At 42.9% G+C, this 19,316-nt stretch overlaps 1 protein-coding gene across 2 annotated transcripts in view; it reads left to right on the forward strand.

The window, feature by feature from the left end:
* Positions 1-5,897: 5,897 nt before the first annotated feature.
* The window catches only part of LOC115128394 (tenascin-X-like), a 28,044-nt gene continuing 14,625 nt past the window's right edge, over positions 5,898-19,316 (forward strand). For both annotated transcript variants that reach the window (XM_029658218.2, XM_029658219.2), the window contains exons 1-4: positions 5,898-6,002; positions 8,737-9,316; positions 10,899-11,801; positions 12,377-12,492. In XM_029658218.2, coding sequence (XP_029514078.1) covers positions 8,923-9,316; positions 10,899-11,801; positions 12,377-12,492 — 1,413 coding nt within the window. In that variant the 5' untranslated portion in view covers positions 5,898-6,002; positions 8,737-8,922. The remainder of the gene's footprint in view (positions 6,003-8,736; positions 9,317-10,898; positions 11,802-12,376; positions 12,493-19,316) is intronic.

Consider the following 19,316-nt stretch of genomic DNA (forward strand, 5'->3'; position numbering starts at 1 on the left):
ACAGCAAAAACATTCAGTGACAAATTGACCACAACAAACCAGGCTGAAAATGTCCAAATATACACACCTCATTAGCGTGAGTAACCAGACACCCTCTTTATATGCACCACGATCCCCCTTGTCTTACGGTCCAACCCTTCATGTCAAAACAGAGAGGCTGTTTACAATGTGTTTGAATCGTTTCACTTGATTGATTGCCATCGCCGATGGTGCTCATACATACGGTACATTCGTCAAAAGCCTGGCCTGGACAGCTGAACATTAAACGAGCGTAACAGATTCCCCCCCCCATCTCCTCAATTTTGCTGCCATGTAACAAAGTAAAAACATGCAGGGTTTGGTTTTTGTCATTGACAAGGCCCCGGGGAAATGGTCTAGAGGGAAACACGTTTTGCAAATACAGGAAACGGACTGGTAGTGAGGGTGAAAAAAAGGAAAACTAACGACTTTGGCTGCGGAAAAATACTTAGAGGACTACATCTGCACATTAGTGATGTATTAATTGAAGTTTTTTGACTGCGAGCAACACTGAGCGGACCTCATTGCTGGAAAACATCCGTGACCCCTCTCCTTCCTTCCTCTGATCCCTGACTCTTTAACTGGACGATTTCAGCTTGTGACAGGAGTCTGTTGAGAAAACTATTTCAGTTGAAAGGAGAGTTGAGCTGAACCAGAATGTATACCTGTGTCCCTTCGCTAAGCCACACCCCTGGCCACTTGAAGGTCAAATCATTGAAGGGGGAAAAAAATGCATGATACATTAACTAAAATCCAGAAAAGCGGCAGTGCAGTTAAAAAACGGATTTTCCTGCTTTTTTAAATGATAATTCTACACTATGAGGTCGAAATAACACTGAAATTGTGACAATGATGATAATGACCTTTTGGTGTAAGAACTCTTTCAAAAGAATTGCCTGTAATTTCAGCCTGTTCAGGTGGAATGGAACTTTTGGCCCACATCATGACATCGCAATGTGATCTGATTATAATAGACCGATAACAGTTCAGCTGGGTAAGTGGGTGGGCTCTAAACCATCCTAAACCACTGTGCAATCCGGTGTCTGAGCTGGTCACAGGTGCACCTCAGCCACGCTCAAGGTCCTAAACGATATCATAACCACCCTCGATAAAATACAGTACTGTGCAGCCGTCTTCATCGACCTGGCCAAGGCTTTCGACTCTGTCAATCACCGTATTCTTATCGGCAGACTTAATAGCCTTGGTTTCTCAAATGACTGCCTCGTCTGGTTCACCAACTACTTCGCGGACAGAGTTTTGTGTGTAAAATCGGAGGGCCTGTTGTCAGGACCTCTGGCAGTCTCTATGGGGGTACCACAAGGTTCAATTCTCGGGCCGACTCTTTTCTCTGTATATATCAACGATGTCGCTCTTGCTGTGGGTGATTTCCTGATCCACCTCTACGCAGACGACACCATACTGTATACATCTGGCCCTTCTTTGGACACTGTGTTAACTAACCTCCAAACGAGTGTCAATGCCATACAACACTCCTTCTGTGGCCTCCAACTGCTCTTAAACGCTAGCAAACCAAATGCATGCTTTTCAACCGTTCGATGCCCGCACCCACCCTCCCGACAAGCATCACTACTCTGGACGGTTCTGACCTAGAATACGTGGACATCTATAAGTACCTAGGTGTCTGGCTAGACTGTAAACTCTCCTTCCAGACTCATATCAAACATCTCCAATCCAAAATCAAATCTAAAATCGGCTTTCTATTTAGCAAAAAAGTATCCATTTAAGTCATTTAGCAGACGCTCTTATCCAGAGCGACTTACAAATTCTTCACTCACGCCGCGATGGGCGATGTCATCTACAAAATAGCTTCCAATTCTCTACTCAACAAATTCGATATAGTCTATCACAGCGTTTTGTTACCAAAGCGCCGTATGCCACCCACCACTGCGACCTGTACGCCCTAGTCGGCTGGCCCTCGCTACATATTAGTCGCCAGACCCACTGGCTCCAGGTCATCTATAAGTCTATGCTAGGTGAAGCTCCGCCTTATCTCAGCTCACTGGTCATGATAACAACACCCACCCGTAGCATGCGCTCCAGCAAGTATATCTCACTGGTCATCCCCAAAGCCAACACCTCCTTTGGCCGCCTTTCCTTCCAGTTTTTTGCTGCCAGTAACTGGAACGAATTGCAAAAATCACTGAATCTGGAGACTTACATTTCCCTCACTAACTTTAAACATCAACTATCTGAGCAGTTAACCAATCGCTGCAGCTGTACGTAGTCCATCTGTAAATAGCCCACCCAATCTACCTACCTCATCCCCATATTGTTTTTATTTACTTTGCTGCTCTTTTGCACAGCAGTATCAATACTTACACACCATCATCTGCTCATCTATCACTCCAGTGTTAATCTGATAAATTGTAATTAGTTTGCTACTATGGCCTATTTGTTGCCTTACCTCACTACATTTTCACACACTGTACATAGATTTTTCTATTGCGTTATTGACTGTACGCTTGTTTATTCCATGTGTAACTCTGTGTTGTTGTTTCTGTCGCACTGCTTTGCTTTATCTTGGCCAGGTCGCAGTTGTAAATTAGAACTTGTTCTCAACTGGCCTACCTGGTTAAATAAAGGTGAAATAAAAAATAATTTAAAAAACAATCAGGGCTATGTATGTAAATATCTTTACATTTGTTTCCTAACGCCCACACTATCAGACTGAGCATTGAAAGGGCCAAAGAAGGCTCAGGGAAATAAATTACATATATATCTTTTTTTTTTCATTAAAAAACAAATATATTGATTTATTAGACATACAGTGAATTTTAAATGTGTATTCAAAGGCTAAATGGGGGCTTTTTCCTCACACATTTCAAAGATCAAGTCATAAAGAAGTGTTAATGGGTCTACAGAGGACAACCATCTTTTTGAGCACAAGAATAAACTCAATTGCCCTTTAAGCCCTTTTCTCTAGGCCTGAAACGACTCAAATTTCTATCCCACACCAAATATGCAGTGGCCTGTAAATGTCTTCAGTACATAACCCAAAGGTGCCAATTTGACCCAATGGAATTATTTTGCACACTATGAACCAAAGTAGACTTAATGCCATGTAAATTGTGTTTTTGTGACTACTTGTCACCCTTTGTTCTCATTATTGATGTACAAACCCTCCTTAAGAAATCATGGCTGGTGAAAGTCATGTGGTGACCCCAGAAAACTGACACGAATGTCAAAGTAACATCTGTACCTATTCTGTTACACTTGACACAATATGAGCCTGCTAGGAGCTTTTGAACAAAGAACGCTGTGTGCTTGGTTCAGACTGACGCCTTTGCATTTGAAAGGTGGAAATACAGATGAAAGATGAAGTGGCCTGACAATGTAGATGAAAGAAAGGTCTGACCATCATGGCTGCGTTTAGACAGGGAGCCCAATTCTAAACTTTTTTTCTCCCAATAATTGATCTTTTAAGAAATCAGATCTGAAAAAGAATGGATGTGAAAAGATGTAACGTGATTGGTCAAAAGACCAATTAGTGTGAAAAAAGTTCCGAATTGGGCAGCCCGTGAGTGATATAACGTATTCAGATGAAAAAGGAGAAACATGGGTGTCATCATCAGAGACCAATTAGAAAGTGCAGGATGACTGTCAGTTGATGATCATGATGATCACAATGAGGGTATGGCATAATATTGATGATAAAGGATAACAAACAAAAAAAGACTGGATGATGACATTGAGGGGAAGATAGCGGTAAACATTATATGTCCACAATAATTTCTAAATGATGTTAAAATATGAATAGAGGACAAATTGAGAAATGTGTTTTGGTTTAACGATAAGAACAGCTCAAGAGATGAGGCAAGAGGTGCTGATAGTGAGTTGACATAAAGGTTTGGGGAAAAAACAACTCGTTGCCAGTGTGTTAGCATGGGACACAAACACAGAGGGGAAATAAGAGCTACTGTAGCACAGACCAATTGTGTTTTTGTTGTGACCTGCTCAACATTTCCTTAAACAGAAATTGCACCTGCCAAGTTGAGCTTTTCCTTTAGCTTTTCTATACGTGCATAAAGTATATCAACTGACTCAAATTAGACTCCTATCCCTGAGTGGGATGGCCAACTGAAGTTCTGCACCGGGTTATGTCCATTCCATCCTAAACTCAACCCAGAAATTGAAGTGAAACATCACTGGTTAAACTGGAACACACTGCATCTGACATCACCACTTTGATTGGCTGCCTGGCACCCTCTGGTTTCGTCAAAGATGATCTATTACATTGACAAGATAGTCGTGTGACCGCTTTAACAATAGAAGTACACGTCCTCAAAGATGGAAGGCAGGCGGGAGGAGGCGAGATTAGGTGGGACTATTCTAGCCAATGAGAGGGCAGATACATGTGTGAACAATAGGCACAACTCATTTTATAACGTGTTCCTTTCCCAAGTATCAGAAATTCCACGTGCGTTTACTTATATCTGTGCATTCGTAACGACCTAGCCATTATGAAACTTCTATTCAATCAAATAAGCTTCATGTAGCAAACCAGCAAAAATGTTCTTTTACCAAATCCGACACAAAAATTCCTCACTTAGTGGTCTTTTTTTCATGAACAGATTTTGGCCGGAGTAAACCCTCTCACTTCACCTTTTACTCTCCTGTTTTGTGTCTCAGGGTGCCCTTTGACCCCAGTCTGCAGGCTCTGTGAACTTGATGGGGTCAAGAGCGTGGGCCGAGCGAGGAGCAGGAAGAGGAGGAAGGATGGGAAAGAGGCAAACACTCAAATTAGTTTAAATTCAATTGATTCCTAGAAATCAAAAATGTTAAAAAGGAATGACCCCTACCCTGGTAGATGGTTTTAACCACAACAGAATATCTTGCCAATGGAGCTCTTCAATTGTAGTCTACACAGATTGCAAGGGAAAGAACATTAACCACATGGGAGTGGTAACAACAAGTGAGGAAGACGGCATCTGTAAAAACTAGAAACTACTTTGGGGTGAGAATGCGGACGATACGGTAGGTGGGAAAGTCTGGAGGACAATGACGAGTGGATGGATGAGGAGTCGCACTATTGTGGGACGAAGGATGCGTTTCCATGGTTTCGGAGTTGGAAAAGAGTGTAGCTCTACTAGGCGAGTTAGGGTGAGATTCTTTTGGAAGAGGCGAGAGTGTTTACTGTAAGAATAACAGAATGAATGAAGTTGGGGATGTGCTATGGGTTGGTAGATAGATGGTGCTATCTGCTTATGTCATCTGACTTTACTGTGAGCTTTACATACGTTCAACCATGCACGTATAAAAGACATCAAGTTAGAGATGGCTCCCCTTTTCTCACGACAGACATCAGACAATTCCATATTTTCACTTCCCAGAATCCCTCGATACCCCTAAAGCCCAAAACCACATTTCATCCACAGCACAAGTGAACTATATATTCTGACTGTTTTTATTATGGCCATACAGAGTACAGAAAATACAGTGAGGATGCATCTTGCAAAAGTCTGAAAACAGATGCACCCTCAAGCCGTATGTGCAAATGTACTGTCCGAAGAAGCAAATACGACTGATATAAAACATTCCGATTTTGTCAACTGCCAAAAAAGAGCAAACGGGAGATAAGCAGGAATGTCTCACTAACATCCTAAAGTGTCCAAGGAGAGGACAAAGATGAGTTCAAAAAAAGATTACAGATTGGGCCCAGTTGTTCAAAACATCCCAAAAAATGTTTTCCATCGAAATCCAACGCCCAAAAGGGACCCGTAAAGCACATAGAATTACATCAGAGAGAAAGAGGGAGAGAAGTGAGAGAGGGAGGAAAAATTCTTGAAGTATGAGAAAATGTTACTGCTCTCCTCCCCTCTCTCTTTCCTTCTCCCTCCCTCCCGCTCTCCTATCCCCCCCCTCCCTTTCTCACGGTCAGTCAATCAGAGCTTTCCAAGAGCAGGGAGAGGGAGCTTTGGACTGACTGACAAGACATTGGTAAGGGAGAGAGGCAGAGTATCCAGGTAAGCCCTATGCATTTGTACTTTATATTAGCAATGCTTTTATGCTCAAATGTATATTGACAATAAATGCCAAAGATGGTTCATTCATGTCAATAAGTATGAAATTGATTCATTATTAGTTCTATGAATAAAAAAGTAGAGTGGAGTACATGATCTGGGCATCCTAGATGTACATTTGTAAGCAACACATATTAGTGTAAGTACTGAATAACTACACGAGGGAACGGTTTTAAATATGTTATAGGTAGGATCAAATCCATATGACTTTGGCCCTGCAAACGTTGTATTGCACAAGTCTGTGATGTCGTTCATAGTGTCTGTGTAGACTTCAAATGCAAGAGAGTGAGTCACTAGTGCCAATGCACAAAAGCATGCCATCCCTACCCGTTATACAATCCAAAACCACTCTACAAAAGGTGTGTTGACCGGCATAAATAGTTTTGATATTCCATTGTGTATTTTAATGTGTGTATTGAGGGCGCTTGAAAGGCGAGAGAGCCGGAGGGAGGTGGGGAGGTGGGAAGGTGATGCAGATACCAAAAAAAGGATGCAAAGCAATCGGAAACGCTTCACAGTCCATTTGACTAAAACATCTGCAGACAGAGGTGCTGTAAAATATACCCCTTTCTTCTGTGACTAGAGACTTATTACCAGCCGTGACAGGTAGGAAACCGTTGGAGGATGTCAGTACTTTTGAGTCTATTACGGAGTTCCACACCAGGATGGAAATGACAGAGAGTTGGAAACACCATGCAGCCTATCATTCAGAGAGGTGGCAGTAAGCACCGTAGCCACAAAGCCTGGCCCCTGCTCAACTCCGTTGGTGGAGTTCCTCAGAACTTCCTTCACCGTGGAGTTGGGTTCAGTCAACTAGCGCAGTAGCAACCGCCACCGTAGTAGCTAGGTGGACTTTAGTATTCTGTTCCTCTGCCTTAATCCTCTCCTTCCTACCTCGCTCACTCTGTGATGTTGGCCGTATGTTGTGACTGCGAGTAAGGCTGGTGTTATGTTTTGGTATCCCCCGTTCCAGAGATATTATATGATTGTAAACCCTGAGCGACATAGCCTCGCGGGACTGGAAGCAGTGTAGCTCTGAGGGACTGAGTGAATCTATCCCTGAGTGATGTGTGTCTGTGAGTCTCCTCATGCCGACAAGATACAGTGCATTTGGAAAGTATTCGGAATCTTTGACTTGTTCCACTTTTTGTTACGTTACAGCCTTATTCTAAAATGGATTAAATTAATATTTTCCCTCGTCAATCGACACACAGTACCCCTATAATGACAAAGCGAAAACAGGTTTTTAGAAAAAAAATAATGTTTCTTATAAAATAAAAAACTGAAATACTTTATATTCATAAGTATTCAGACCCTTTGCTATGAGACTCAAAATTGAGCTCAGGTGCATCCTGTTTCCATTGATCATCCTTGAGATGTTTCTACAACTTAATTGGAGTCCACCTGTGGTAAATTCAATTGATTGGACATCATTTGTAAAGGCACAAACCTGTCTAGATAAGGTCCACACAGTTGACAGTAAACGTCAGAGCAAAAACCAAGCCATGAGGTCAAAGCAATTGTCCGTAGAGCTCTGAGACAGGATTGTGTCGAGGCACAGATCTGGGGAAGGGTATTTCTTCTAAAAAAAACAGTTTTTGCTTTGTCATTATGGGTTATCGTGTATAGTTTGATAGGGGGGGGGGGGGGGGGGGGGATAAGGTTGTAACGTAACAAAATGTGGAAAAATTCAAGGTATCTGAATACTTTACGAACGCACTGTATTTGCCCACCAAGGGCCTCGATTTATAAGCTTTTTCTAGGCTGCCGGAAATTGAATAACATGTTGTCATTTCCTGGTGCTATTTTATTTCCTATTCTCTTTTACTGCCCCCTCATTTTTTAAAATCTCTGTATATTTATCTATTTCCCTCACTCTCTAGGTGCTATGACGTTATGCTGCTCTTAATGCTTTACCACTCTGGTCATTTGAGCTGAACTGTGTGTGCATAGATCATTTGAACATTATCCACTTTTGTGCATATACATTCTGGGGATGTTAGGTAGGTTGTGACTTAACCTAGTTCATTTAGAAAATACATAGCACATGTTACTGGACAGATAGCAGGTCGAGGCATTAGGCTGGTGATATGGCAGCCATAGCATTCCATATTGTGATACACGGGCAGGTATGAAAAATGCCTGAGAGGACTGAGGATAGGCTGGTTAGGGTTCAGTCAGGTGAGAGAGGGAGGGATTGTGGGTACACTGCCCCTGGCCTACGTGGTACAGACTGAGACTCTGGCTCCAGGTCAGACAATTGCATCCAAACCCCCTGCTGGAATGAGGATAGTGACCTTATTGGGTCCCACCGGTAAATCACATTATCCTGCATGGCTCTACCCTGTCCAAACACAAGCTTAACCAACACCAACTGGGCATGAGGATGACCCCATGCCCAGTTCACTGTGGGCTGTTCACGAATGGCAAACAGTTCAGAACCAGTTTGTGGTTCCACATGTGCCACAATCACGTTGCCGTAGGAAAATAGGAACGCACTGGTCACAGAGTATATTGAATTACTCTTCTAGATAAACATTTTTTCCAAGCTAACATGGTGTGTTGACAGGGCCATAAACAACTAGAAGGCTATTCCAGCTCACTATAGCCACTGTGATAGTTGTTGTGCTTACATGAATTCAGGTGAATGTTTATTCTGAACTGTCTTGTTTCCCAGGGATACAGTGGTGACGGTTCTACAGAGTCACATGAATAAGGCAACCCCTTGATGACAAAAACCCTTGACTTGTAGGCACCTCCACAGCAGAGTTCATCCCTCTGCCCCAGCCTGTCTTTGATAACTAACTAATTTTGTTAAGTGAATTGCCCTCCCCCTCCACCTGAAGGCGACTTCCTACCCAAAATGCCTCTTGTCCCATCCTTCCTCCTCCTGCTCCTCGCCTGCCCTGCCCTCCTGACCCTATCAGGTTCCCAGAGCCTGCAGACTGGGGGTCAAAGGGCACCCAGGAACACAAAGCCAGAGGGTGGCGGGCAGCCAATCAAAGTGGTGATCTCTGAGGCATGTGTTCAGGGGGACTCCAGTCAGAACCAGGGAAAGGAACTGGACCTTGAGCCTGGTTCCCCTCTAGTCCTTACCCATCGGATCCGACTGGTTCCGGGGTCGTGCGGAGGCGGGTGCGAAGCCGAGTTTGCTGCCCTGCGAGACCGTCTGGAGAGGCTGGAGAAGGAGGTGTCTGCCCTGAGGGAGAAGTGTGGAGGCCCAGAGGGGGGCTGCTGCACGTCCCAGCAGAGCAAAGGTACAGTAGGACTGCTGCCAGGTGACTCACTGATCAAATTGGTCTGGTTTTGACCATTACACAGAATCTCTCATCTCGCTGAAATCCCCCAACTGGTTCTAATTTGGGCGCGCACACGCACACGCACACGATCCATTACTGACCTCAATCCTGATCACATTTATAAAACTGGCAGACTACAGCCATGCTCATATTATGATCTAACTGACCTGAGTAATGAGGACTCTACTAATGGGTTCGACCAATCAGAGCAAGTATAGAAAAAAGTCCAGCTCTAACTTTGTGCCCAATGTGATCTCAGACAATCCTCCCAATCTAGCTCTCCACCCTTCTCTCAATGTGGGACACTTTCTGCAAAAGCAGGGATAGTTTATCCACTAATCTGTTTAAAATATCATATACAGTCTCGCAACGTTCCTTCACATTTTTTGGGGGGAGGCACAGAGTAAATTTCAGATCTGCTGAGTGCAAACTTGAACATTCTGAACATTCTGTGCAACATCCAGCGCTCGTTTACTGTGAACAGAGGCTGTATCTGCTATAAGTTACCGTTTTAACAGTGTCCAAGTAGACTAATGTGTCTACTTGATCATAACGTAGGCCTATCTGAGTGGCCTACCATCAAAAACAATGGAGAAAATGCATCCCATAACATTTTAACATGAAAACAGCTGTTCTATCCTTCCGCCTACAGTAGCAGCCAATGTGTGGTGTTCAATGTGGGCCTACATTCCATGAGACTGAACAAAGAAAACATGCAGGGCTTGACATTAACCTGTTTATCCACCTGTCCTTCAGACAAGGAGGTGACTGAAAATGTTGTTGTGTTGTTTGATGCAAGAAACCACTTTACAAAACAAAATCCATTATTATTCCCATACCATTATTACATAGAATCAGACAAATGATGCTGCCCTATGTCTATTGACTACCTCAAAATACAACACTGCACCTTTAAGACAAAAAAAAAAACTCTTTACCTGACTTGCTTTCAAAGATGTCTAGAAATGTTCTTGTAGGAAGCAATCAGTCCCCTATTGATGACGACAAATGATCTATAACTGGGCTAATAACTCACTAACTAGTAAAGGATATGAACACAATGTGCGCACGTGGCTACATGCAGATAATTCTTTGATCTCGAAACAACCGCATCTACTCACGGCCACAGCTGTAAACACAGTCCAGTTCAAAGTAAACGGCACAGATTCATATATGGCAATGATCTATTTTCATATAGGCCTACTGCAGCTCTGATTGGTTATGCCGCACCGGCCTGTGTAGAGTATGGCCCGAGTCTTGCGCAATAGAATCTTACTCTGATTCGTTCTTGCATCTTTTTTCTTCTTCTCTGTGTTGCATTGAAAGTGGTTCATATTGCGTTGATTCGATCACAATTGCCACAGTGAAGGGAAACATAGATAGTGTTAATAACTAACAGGGAAGAGTTTAGAAAGTTGAGTGAAGTTCAATCTCGTGCTTCTCTCTGTGGGCTGATATTCATTTTACACTCTGTTGTTCCTTTTACACTCTGGTTGTCTTACTGTTTTACTCTTTGTCTCTGTCCGAACCCCCGCTTTAGGCACTGAGTGCTCCATCAAGCCGGAGGGAGACGAGTGTCCTAACGAGTGCAGTGACCAGGGACGCTGTGAGGATGGCAAGTGTGTCTGCTTCCCAGGGTTCAGTGGGCCAGACTGCAGTTTGTCTGACTGCCCCGGCAACTGCAATGACAAGGGGAAGTGTGTGAACGGCCAGTGTGTGTGTGACCCAGGTTTCACAGGGCCAGACTGCTCTTCAGAGTCCTGTCCTGGTAACTGTAACAACAAGGGGCGATGTGTGAACGGCAAGTGTGTGTGCAACACTGGCTTCACAGGGCCCGACTGCTCCACCAAGGCATGCCCTGGTAACTGTAACAACAAGGGGCAATGTGTGAACGGCAAGTGTGTGTGCAACACTGGCTTCACAGGGCCCGACTGCTCCACCAAGGCATGCCCTGGTAACTGTAACAACAAGGGGCAATGTGAGAACGGCAAGTGTGTGTGCAACACTGGCTTCACAGGGCCTGACTGCTCCACCAAGGCATGCCCTGGTAACTGTAACAACAAGGGGCAATGTGTGAACGGCAAGTGTGTGTGCAACACTGGCTTCACAGGGCCCGACTGCTCCACCAAGGCATGCCCTGGTAACTGTAACAACAAGGGGCAATGTGTGAACGGCCAGTGTGTCTGCGATAGCGGCTTTACGGGGCCAGACTGTTCCGCCAAAGCATGTCCCAATAACTGCAGCAACAAGGGAAGGTGCGTGAACGGGAAGTGCATGTGTGAAGTGGGCTTCAGCGGACAGGACTGCGCCGCTAAGGGCTGTCCCGATAACTGCAGCAACAAAGGGCGCTGTGTGAAGGGGAGGTGTGTGTGTCGCCGTGGTTTCGCCGTCCCGGACTGTAGCCAGTGTGAAGCTGGGTTCACTGGAGCTGACTGTGGCACCGGTAAGTCATCCAAATATTCTCCATAAAACACTCTCGGCTGTATTTGGCTTTTATATTGTCCAGTGAAACAGAGGGCACACTGTGTTAGCCAGAGGGCAGTACTAATACATCAGTGTTCAGTCAGTGTGGCATATAGGGCGGCAAGTAGCTTAGCGGTTAAGAGCGTTGGCCCAGCAACCGAAAGGTGCTTGGTTCAGATCTCTGAGCTGACTAGGTGAAGAATCTGCCGGTGTGCCCTTGAGCAAGGCTCTTAACCCTAATTGCTCCCGTGAGTCACTCTGGAGAAGAGTGTCTGCTAAATGAGTCAAATGGAAATATAGTATTCACTTCTATCCAAGTCGACATACTGTTATAAATGTTACGCGTTCAATGACTGTATGTAGACCTCTACCATATGTTGCAGCTTGATGTTACTTACACATGGACTTACATTTACATTGACTTTACAGATAAATGGGGGAAATGTGACAGCTGGTCAAAAGGAGGCCTTATTGCCTTTAAAATCAATTCCGCGGTAAACATTGCATGACATTGTTGGCTTGAATAACTGGAACTAAGCACCTACCCCCCTCTAGCCATGTCTGGTGTGTCCCAGCTCAACACCAAGGATGTCACTGAATCCTCTGTCACCCTCTTCTGGACCCCACCTCCAGTCCAGTATGACACCTACCACGTCACCTTCGCCAGCCAGGTAACAACACCCTACACACTCTATTCACAAGTTCTTATGAAGTTGTGAGTCTGGGTCTTAACTAAAGCACAAAGTAAACTGAACTTGAGAAACAACTGTTAGACAACAGATGTATTAGCTGAGAATGAACAGTCACCAAAATGAACAGAAGGTTGCTCTCATGGCAGGAAGCCCGGTTCTCATTCCAGGTTTTAAGACTTGTTTTGGGGGCAAATGTTGAAAAGGTCACGGTGGTGTGTTATTTCCATGACAAATCCCCAAATCGTTTGCCTAAAATGTCCCTGAAAGCCCAAGGGAATTCAATGGTGGCATGGAGTAAATAAAAACCTCTCGTGGAAAAAGACATTGACTTCTGTGGCTTCTAATCAAATCAAATCAAATCATGGTATTTGTCACATGCTTCGTGATAGAAAAAAAGAGAAATATTTTTTATTTAAAAAAAAAATTACACGAGGAATAAATACACAGCGAGTAACGATAACTTGACTATATACAGTCATGGCCAAAAGTTTTGAGAATGACAGATCTATTCATTTTCACAAAGTCTGCTGCCTCAGTTTGTATGATGGCAATTTGCATATACTCCAAAATGTTATGAAGAGTGATCAGATGAATTGCAAGTAATTGCAAAGTCCCTCTTTGCCATGCAAATAAATGAACTGAATCCCAAAAGAAGTTGCTCTCGGAGGATGTGTTGGTACCATTCTTTATTCATGGCTGTGTTCTTAGGCAAAATTGTGAGTGAGCCCACTCCATTGGCTGAGAAGCAACCCACACATGAATGGTCTCAGGATGCTTTACTGTTGGCATGACACAGGACTGATGGTAGCGCTCACCTTGTCTTCTCCAGACAAGCTTTTTTTCCGGATGCCCCAAACAATTGGAAAGGGGATTCATCAGAGAAAATGACTTTAACCCAGTCCTCAGCAGTCCAATCCCTGTACCTTTTTGCACTTTTCGCACCAACGTACGTTCATCTCTAGGAGACAGAACGCGTCTCCTTCCTGAGTGGTATGACGGCTGCGTGGTCCCATGGTGTTTATACTTGCGTACTATTGTTTGTACAGATGAACGTGGTACCTTCAGGCATTTGGAAATTGCTCCCGAGGAGTTGTGGAGGTCTACAATTTTTTTCTGAGGTCTTGGCTGATTTCTTTTGATTTTCCCATGATGTCAAGGAAAGAAGCACTGAGTTTGAAGGTAGGCCTTGAAATACATTCACAGGTACACCTCTAATTGACTCAAATTATGTAAATGAGGCTCTAAAACCATGCCATAATTTTCTGGAATTTTCCAAGCTGTGTATGTAAACTTCTGATCCACTGGAATTGTTATATAGTGATTATAATTTAAATAATCTGTCTGTAAACAATTGTTTGAAAAATTACTTGTGTCAAGTACAAAGTAGAAGTCCTAACCGACTTGCCAAAACTACAGTTTATTAAAAAGACATTTGTGGAGTGGTTGAAAAACGAGTTTTAATGACTACAACTTAAGTGTATGTAAACTTCCGACTTCAACTGTATGTAGTACTTTAAAGTATTTTTACTTAAGTACTTTACACCACTGCCTACAGTGGAGCATGGTGGTGGCAGCATCATGCTGTGGTTATGTTTTTCAATGGCAGGGAATGCTAGACTAGTCAGGATCAAGAGAAATATGTACGCGGAAAGTACAGAGAGATCCTTGATGAAAACCTGCTCCACAGCGCTCAGGACCTCAAAATGGGCCGAAGATTCACCTTCCAACAGGATAATGACTCTAAGCACACAGCTAAGACAACGCAGGAGTGGCTTCGGGACAAGTCTCTGAATGTCCTTGAGTAGCCCAGCCAGAGTCCGGGCTTGAACCGATCGAACATCTCAAATCAAATCATCTCAAATCAAATCAAAACTTGAACTGTATGCCAGTAAGGTATTTCAGTATTTTTAGCTTTTTATAAATTTGCAAATATTTCTAAAATACTGTTTTCGCTTTGTAATTTTGGGGTATTGTTTGTAGATTGACGAGAAAGTGTATTGATTTAATCCATTTTAGAATTAAGGCTGTACCTGTACATTTAGGCTGTACCTTAAATTTAGAATAAGGGTGTACCTGTACATTTAGGCTGTACCTTAAATTTAGAATAAGGCTGTACCTGTACATTTAGGCTGTACCTTGAATTTAGAATAAGGCTGTACCTGTACATTTAGGCTGTACCTTAAATTTAGAATAAGGCTGTACCTGTACATTTAGGCTGTACCTTAAATTTAGAATAAGGCTGTACCTGTACATTTAGGCTGTACCTTAAATTTAGAATAAGGCTGTACCTGTAAAATTGAAAAAAGTCAAGGACTCTGAATATTTTCTGAATGCACTCTATACAGAGTGCTTCACCATGCTCAAAATGATATTCAATGTCTGTCTGTTTCTACCAATAGGTGCCCTTCTTTGCGAGGCATTGGAAAACCTCCCTGGTCTTTGTAGTTGAATCTGTGTTTGAAGCCCACTGCTCGACTGAGGGACCTTACAGATAATTGTATGTGTGGGGTACAGAGATGAATTAGGGTAGGCATTCAAATGTCACGTTAGACACTATTACAGCACACAGAGTCCATGCAACTTATTATGTGAGTTGTTAAGCAAACTCTTACTCCTGAACTTATTTCGGCTTGCCGTAACAAAGGGGTTGAAGACTTATTTGACTCAGGATATTTCAACTTTTCATTTTTTATTAATTTCTAAAATGTTATATAAACACAATTCAACTTTGACATTATGGGCTATTGTGTGTAGATGTTTTATTTTTTTATTTTTTAAAATTTCACCTTAATTTAACCAGGTAAGCTAGTTGAGAACAAGTTCTCATTTGCAACTGCGACCTGGCCAAGATAAAGCAAAGCAGACACATACAACAACACAGAGTTACACATGGAATAAACAAACATACAATCAATAATACAGTAGAAAAGTCTATATACAGCATGTGCAAATGAGGTAGGATAAGAGAGGTGAGGCAATAAATAGGCCATGGTGGCGAAGTAATTACAATATAGCAATTAAACACTAGAATGGTATAATGTGCAGAAGATGAATATGCAAGTAGAGATACTGGGGTGCAAAGGAGCAAAATAAATGATAAATACAGTATGGGGATGAGGTAGATCGGATGGGCTATTTACAGATGGGCTATGTACAGGTGCAGAGATAAGTAGTACAACATCTCAATTTAATTTATTGTAAATTCAAGCTGTAACACAACATGTGGAAAAAGTAAAAGGGTGTGAATACTTTCTGAAGGCAGTTTTGGTAGGCATAAAGTGACTAGGCAACCGGATAGATAATAAATAGTGTCAGGAGTGTACTGTATGTGATGAGTCAAAAGAGTTCAATTCGATAGCTATATAGTTAACCAATAGCTACCCGGACTAGCTATTTAGCAGTCTTATGCCTTTGGCTTGGGGGGTGGAAGCTGTTCACGGCCCTGTTGGTTCCAGACTTGGTGCATCGGTACTGCTTGCCGTGCAGTAGCAGAGATAATTTTAGGAGCCTTCCTCTGACACCGCCTGGTAGAGGTCCTGGATGGCAGGGAGCTCGGCCCCAGTGATGGACTGGGCCATATGCACTACCCTCTGTAGCGCCTTGCGGTCGGATGCCAAGCAGTTACCATACCAAGTGGGGATGCAGCCAGTCAAGATGCTTTCAATGGTGCAGCTGTAAAAGTTTTGAGGATCTCAGGGTCCATGTCAAATCTTTTCAGCCTCCCAAGGGGGAAGAGGCATCGAGAGTGCCTTCTTCACAAATGTGTTGGTGTGTGTGTGGACTATGATAATTCCTTAGTGATGTGGACACCGATGAACTTAAAGCTCTCGACCCGCTCCACTACAGCCCCGTCGTTGTGGATGGGGGCGCACTCAGCCCTCCATTTCCTTTTCCTTACTGTCGTTGAGGGAGAGGTTGTTGTCCTGGCACCACAATGCCAGGTCACTGACCTCCTCCCTACAGCCCGTCTTATCGTTGTCGATGATTAGGCCAACCACCGTTGTGTTGTCAGCAAACTTAATGATGGTGTTGGAGTCGTGTGCGGCCATGTAGTCATTGGTGAACAGGGAGTACATGAGGGGACTAAGCACGCACTCCTGAGGGGCCCCCGTCTAGAGGGTCAGCTTGACGGATGGGTTGTTGCCTACCCCCACCACCTTGAGGCAGCCTGTCAGGATTCCAGGATCCAATTGCAGAGGGGAAGTGTTCAGTCCCAGGGTCCTGAGCTTAGTGATGAGCTTGGAGGGCACTATGGTGTTGAACGCTGAGCTATAGTCAATGAACAGCATTCTCACGTAGGTATTCTTCTTGTCCAGGTGGGAGAGGGCAGTGTGGAGTGCTATAGAGATTGTGTCATCTTTGGATCTGTTGGGGTGGTATGCAAATTGGAGTGGGTCTAGGGTGTCTGGGATGATGGTGTTGGCCTTTCAAAGCATTTCATGGCTACAGACGTGAGTGCTACGGGGTGATGGTCTTTTAGACAGGTTACCTTCGCATTCTTGGCCACAGGGACTATGGTGGTCTGCTTGAAACATGTAGGTATTACAGACTGGGTCAGGGAGAGGTTGGAAATGTCAGCACATGCTCTGAGTAGGTAGATAAGTGTTACATTTGCCTGCCTTTATTTGCCATTAGTGGATAATATGTAAGGTCATTTAAAGGTAATTTCCAATTGAGCCGATATACATAGCTTTTACCGTGGATGCAGTCTCCGCTAACGCCGGGACATTGCCTTTAAATTTCAATTACACTGTAACGTTGAACTTCAGCGATATGGACTGAATAGAGAGCCCTTCGTTTTCTATGCCAAATAAATCAATGCAAAGATTGATCTTGGGAACAATAACACACCACAGTCTGACAGCTGAGCAGCAGAGGTCCATCACAGAAGTTACTGGCAGGGGAGTCTCAGACCATGTCAGAAACAGATGACTCTCAATCCCTCTTAACTCACGATTCCTGTGTTTTCCTATTTTAAATTCAGTCATTAATTTCACTCAGCCTTGAAAGACTTTTAAAATGGCAAAACCATTGTTTCACTGCGTAAAACACTTTAGTGGACTGTTGGAGTACATAGCGAGGTTTATAGATCATGTAAAAGTGCAGATATTCAAACGCTTTGCAAAAAGACATAGCCGTGGACATTTTTCCAGTTCCTGTTTAATGATGTTTGGTGTTAACAAACTGTCACTACAGTAGATACTAGTTTCAGCTGATATACTTCTATACTGGTTTAGCTTATATGGTTGGGATTCACAGCCATAGTAACCACAGAATGGAGGATACAATATAAAATAATAATAATAATAATAGAAAATGACTATAAAAGCATTACATAAAATGTAAAACATATGACGGGACATCATAACATGACATAAGTGTGTTGTTGTATTAAAATTTGTTCAGCAGCTCATGGTATCAATCAGTGGACTAAAAAGAGCACATCCAGTATCCAATATCAAAGGTAGCTAACCGATGCAATAAGTGAATTCCAGTGGATTCACAGAGACATATGCTACCAATTGTATTCAAAGCTGCCTTTGTACTCCATGTTTTGAGTATAGGATGTTATTAGTGTTTCGCTGATTTGCATTACAGAATAACTTCCTATTGAGTTCAAGTTCAGTAAACATACAGTAGCCTGGACACTATGTATAAAGAACATGCATTGTGATGATCTAATACAATATCCGGGCCATGTGAGGTCTCCCACTGTAATTGTGCCTTAAAAAAGGCCCAGTGCAGTCAAAAACTTGATTTTCTTGTGTTTTATATATATTTCAACATTATGAGGATGGAATAATACTGTGCAATTTAGAAAATGATGATAATGCCCTTTTAGTGTAAGAGCTGGTTGAAAAGGCTGCCTGAAATTTTTGCCTGTTTTGGTGAGATGGAGTTTTGTGACATCACCAGGCGGTAAATTAGCTAATAGACCAATAAGAAAGAGTTCCAAACCTCTCTGCCAATAACAGCTAGTTTTCAATGTTTCTCTCCCAACTCAGACCACTCCCAGACAGTGCTAGCAAAAATCTTGCTTGAGAAATTGCTTGTTGCGAAGGAGCTATTTTTGTTTCTTTTTAACCATTTGAATTAAAAAATAATCAAGGTAAGGTATTTAATTGTTATCCAGAAATGATTTGATATTAATATATAAATGGCTGCATTGGACCTTTAATAGAACATATGCTCCCAACCTGCACAGAGGAGTGATGTCAGATGTACACAATGACAAACTGGATTGATACTCATCATGCACATATTGTTGGACCTTGCTATTACAGTAGTCCACACGCACTCTAGAGAAGCTGTATCCATGTCTGTAAAAGTTTAATCTCCAACACTGAAACAAAGAGAAGCACCTTAATGACAACCAAAAGTAGGGAAGTGCAACAAGATTAAACCACACTCTTTTTCCTACTTAATGGAACTCTTTCAATGTGTGAATGAGATTGTTGTTCTTCATAAAGGGGTTTCCGGGCGGAAAAAAAAGAGTGATTTTTTGTTGTTGTTGTGAAAAACAGAGACTATTGGAGGTTACTAGAGTGAAGTTTGGCCACAGCATCAGCACCAGGATGCATTCCAAAAGCTCACCGCAAAACAGCAACGGAAACAGCCTATTTTCCGTACATGACATTGGTAGGTGTGAGAAGAAATATGGATGAAGGGAGGATATCCTTATAAAGAGAATAAATTAAACTAGTCATAGGAGAGTCAAAGGACAAAGTCATAGCAACAATAGTTAGGGAAAGGGAAGGATAATGGGAGATAGAGAGAGTGGACAGCAAGGGAGAAGAAAAGAT

This window comes from Oncorhynchus nerka, linkage group LG4 (genome assembly GCF_034236695.1).
Source record: "Oncorhynchus nerka isolate Pitt River linkage group LG4, Oner_Uvic_2.0, whole genome shotgun sequence".
NCBI lineage: Eukaryota > Metazoa > Chordata > Actinopteri > Salmoniformes > Salmonidae > Oncorhynchus > Oncorhynchus nerka.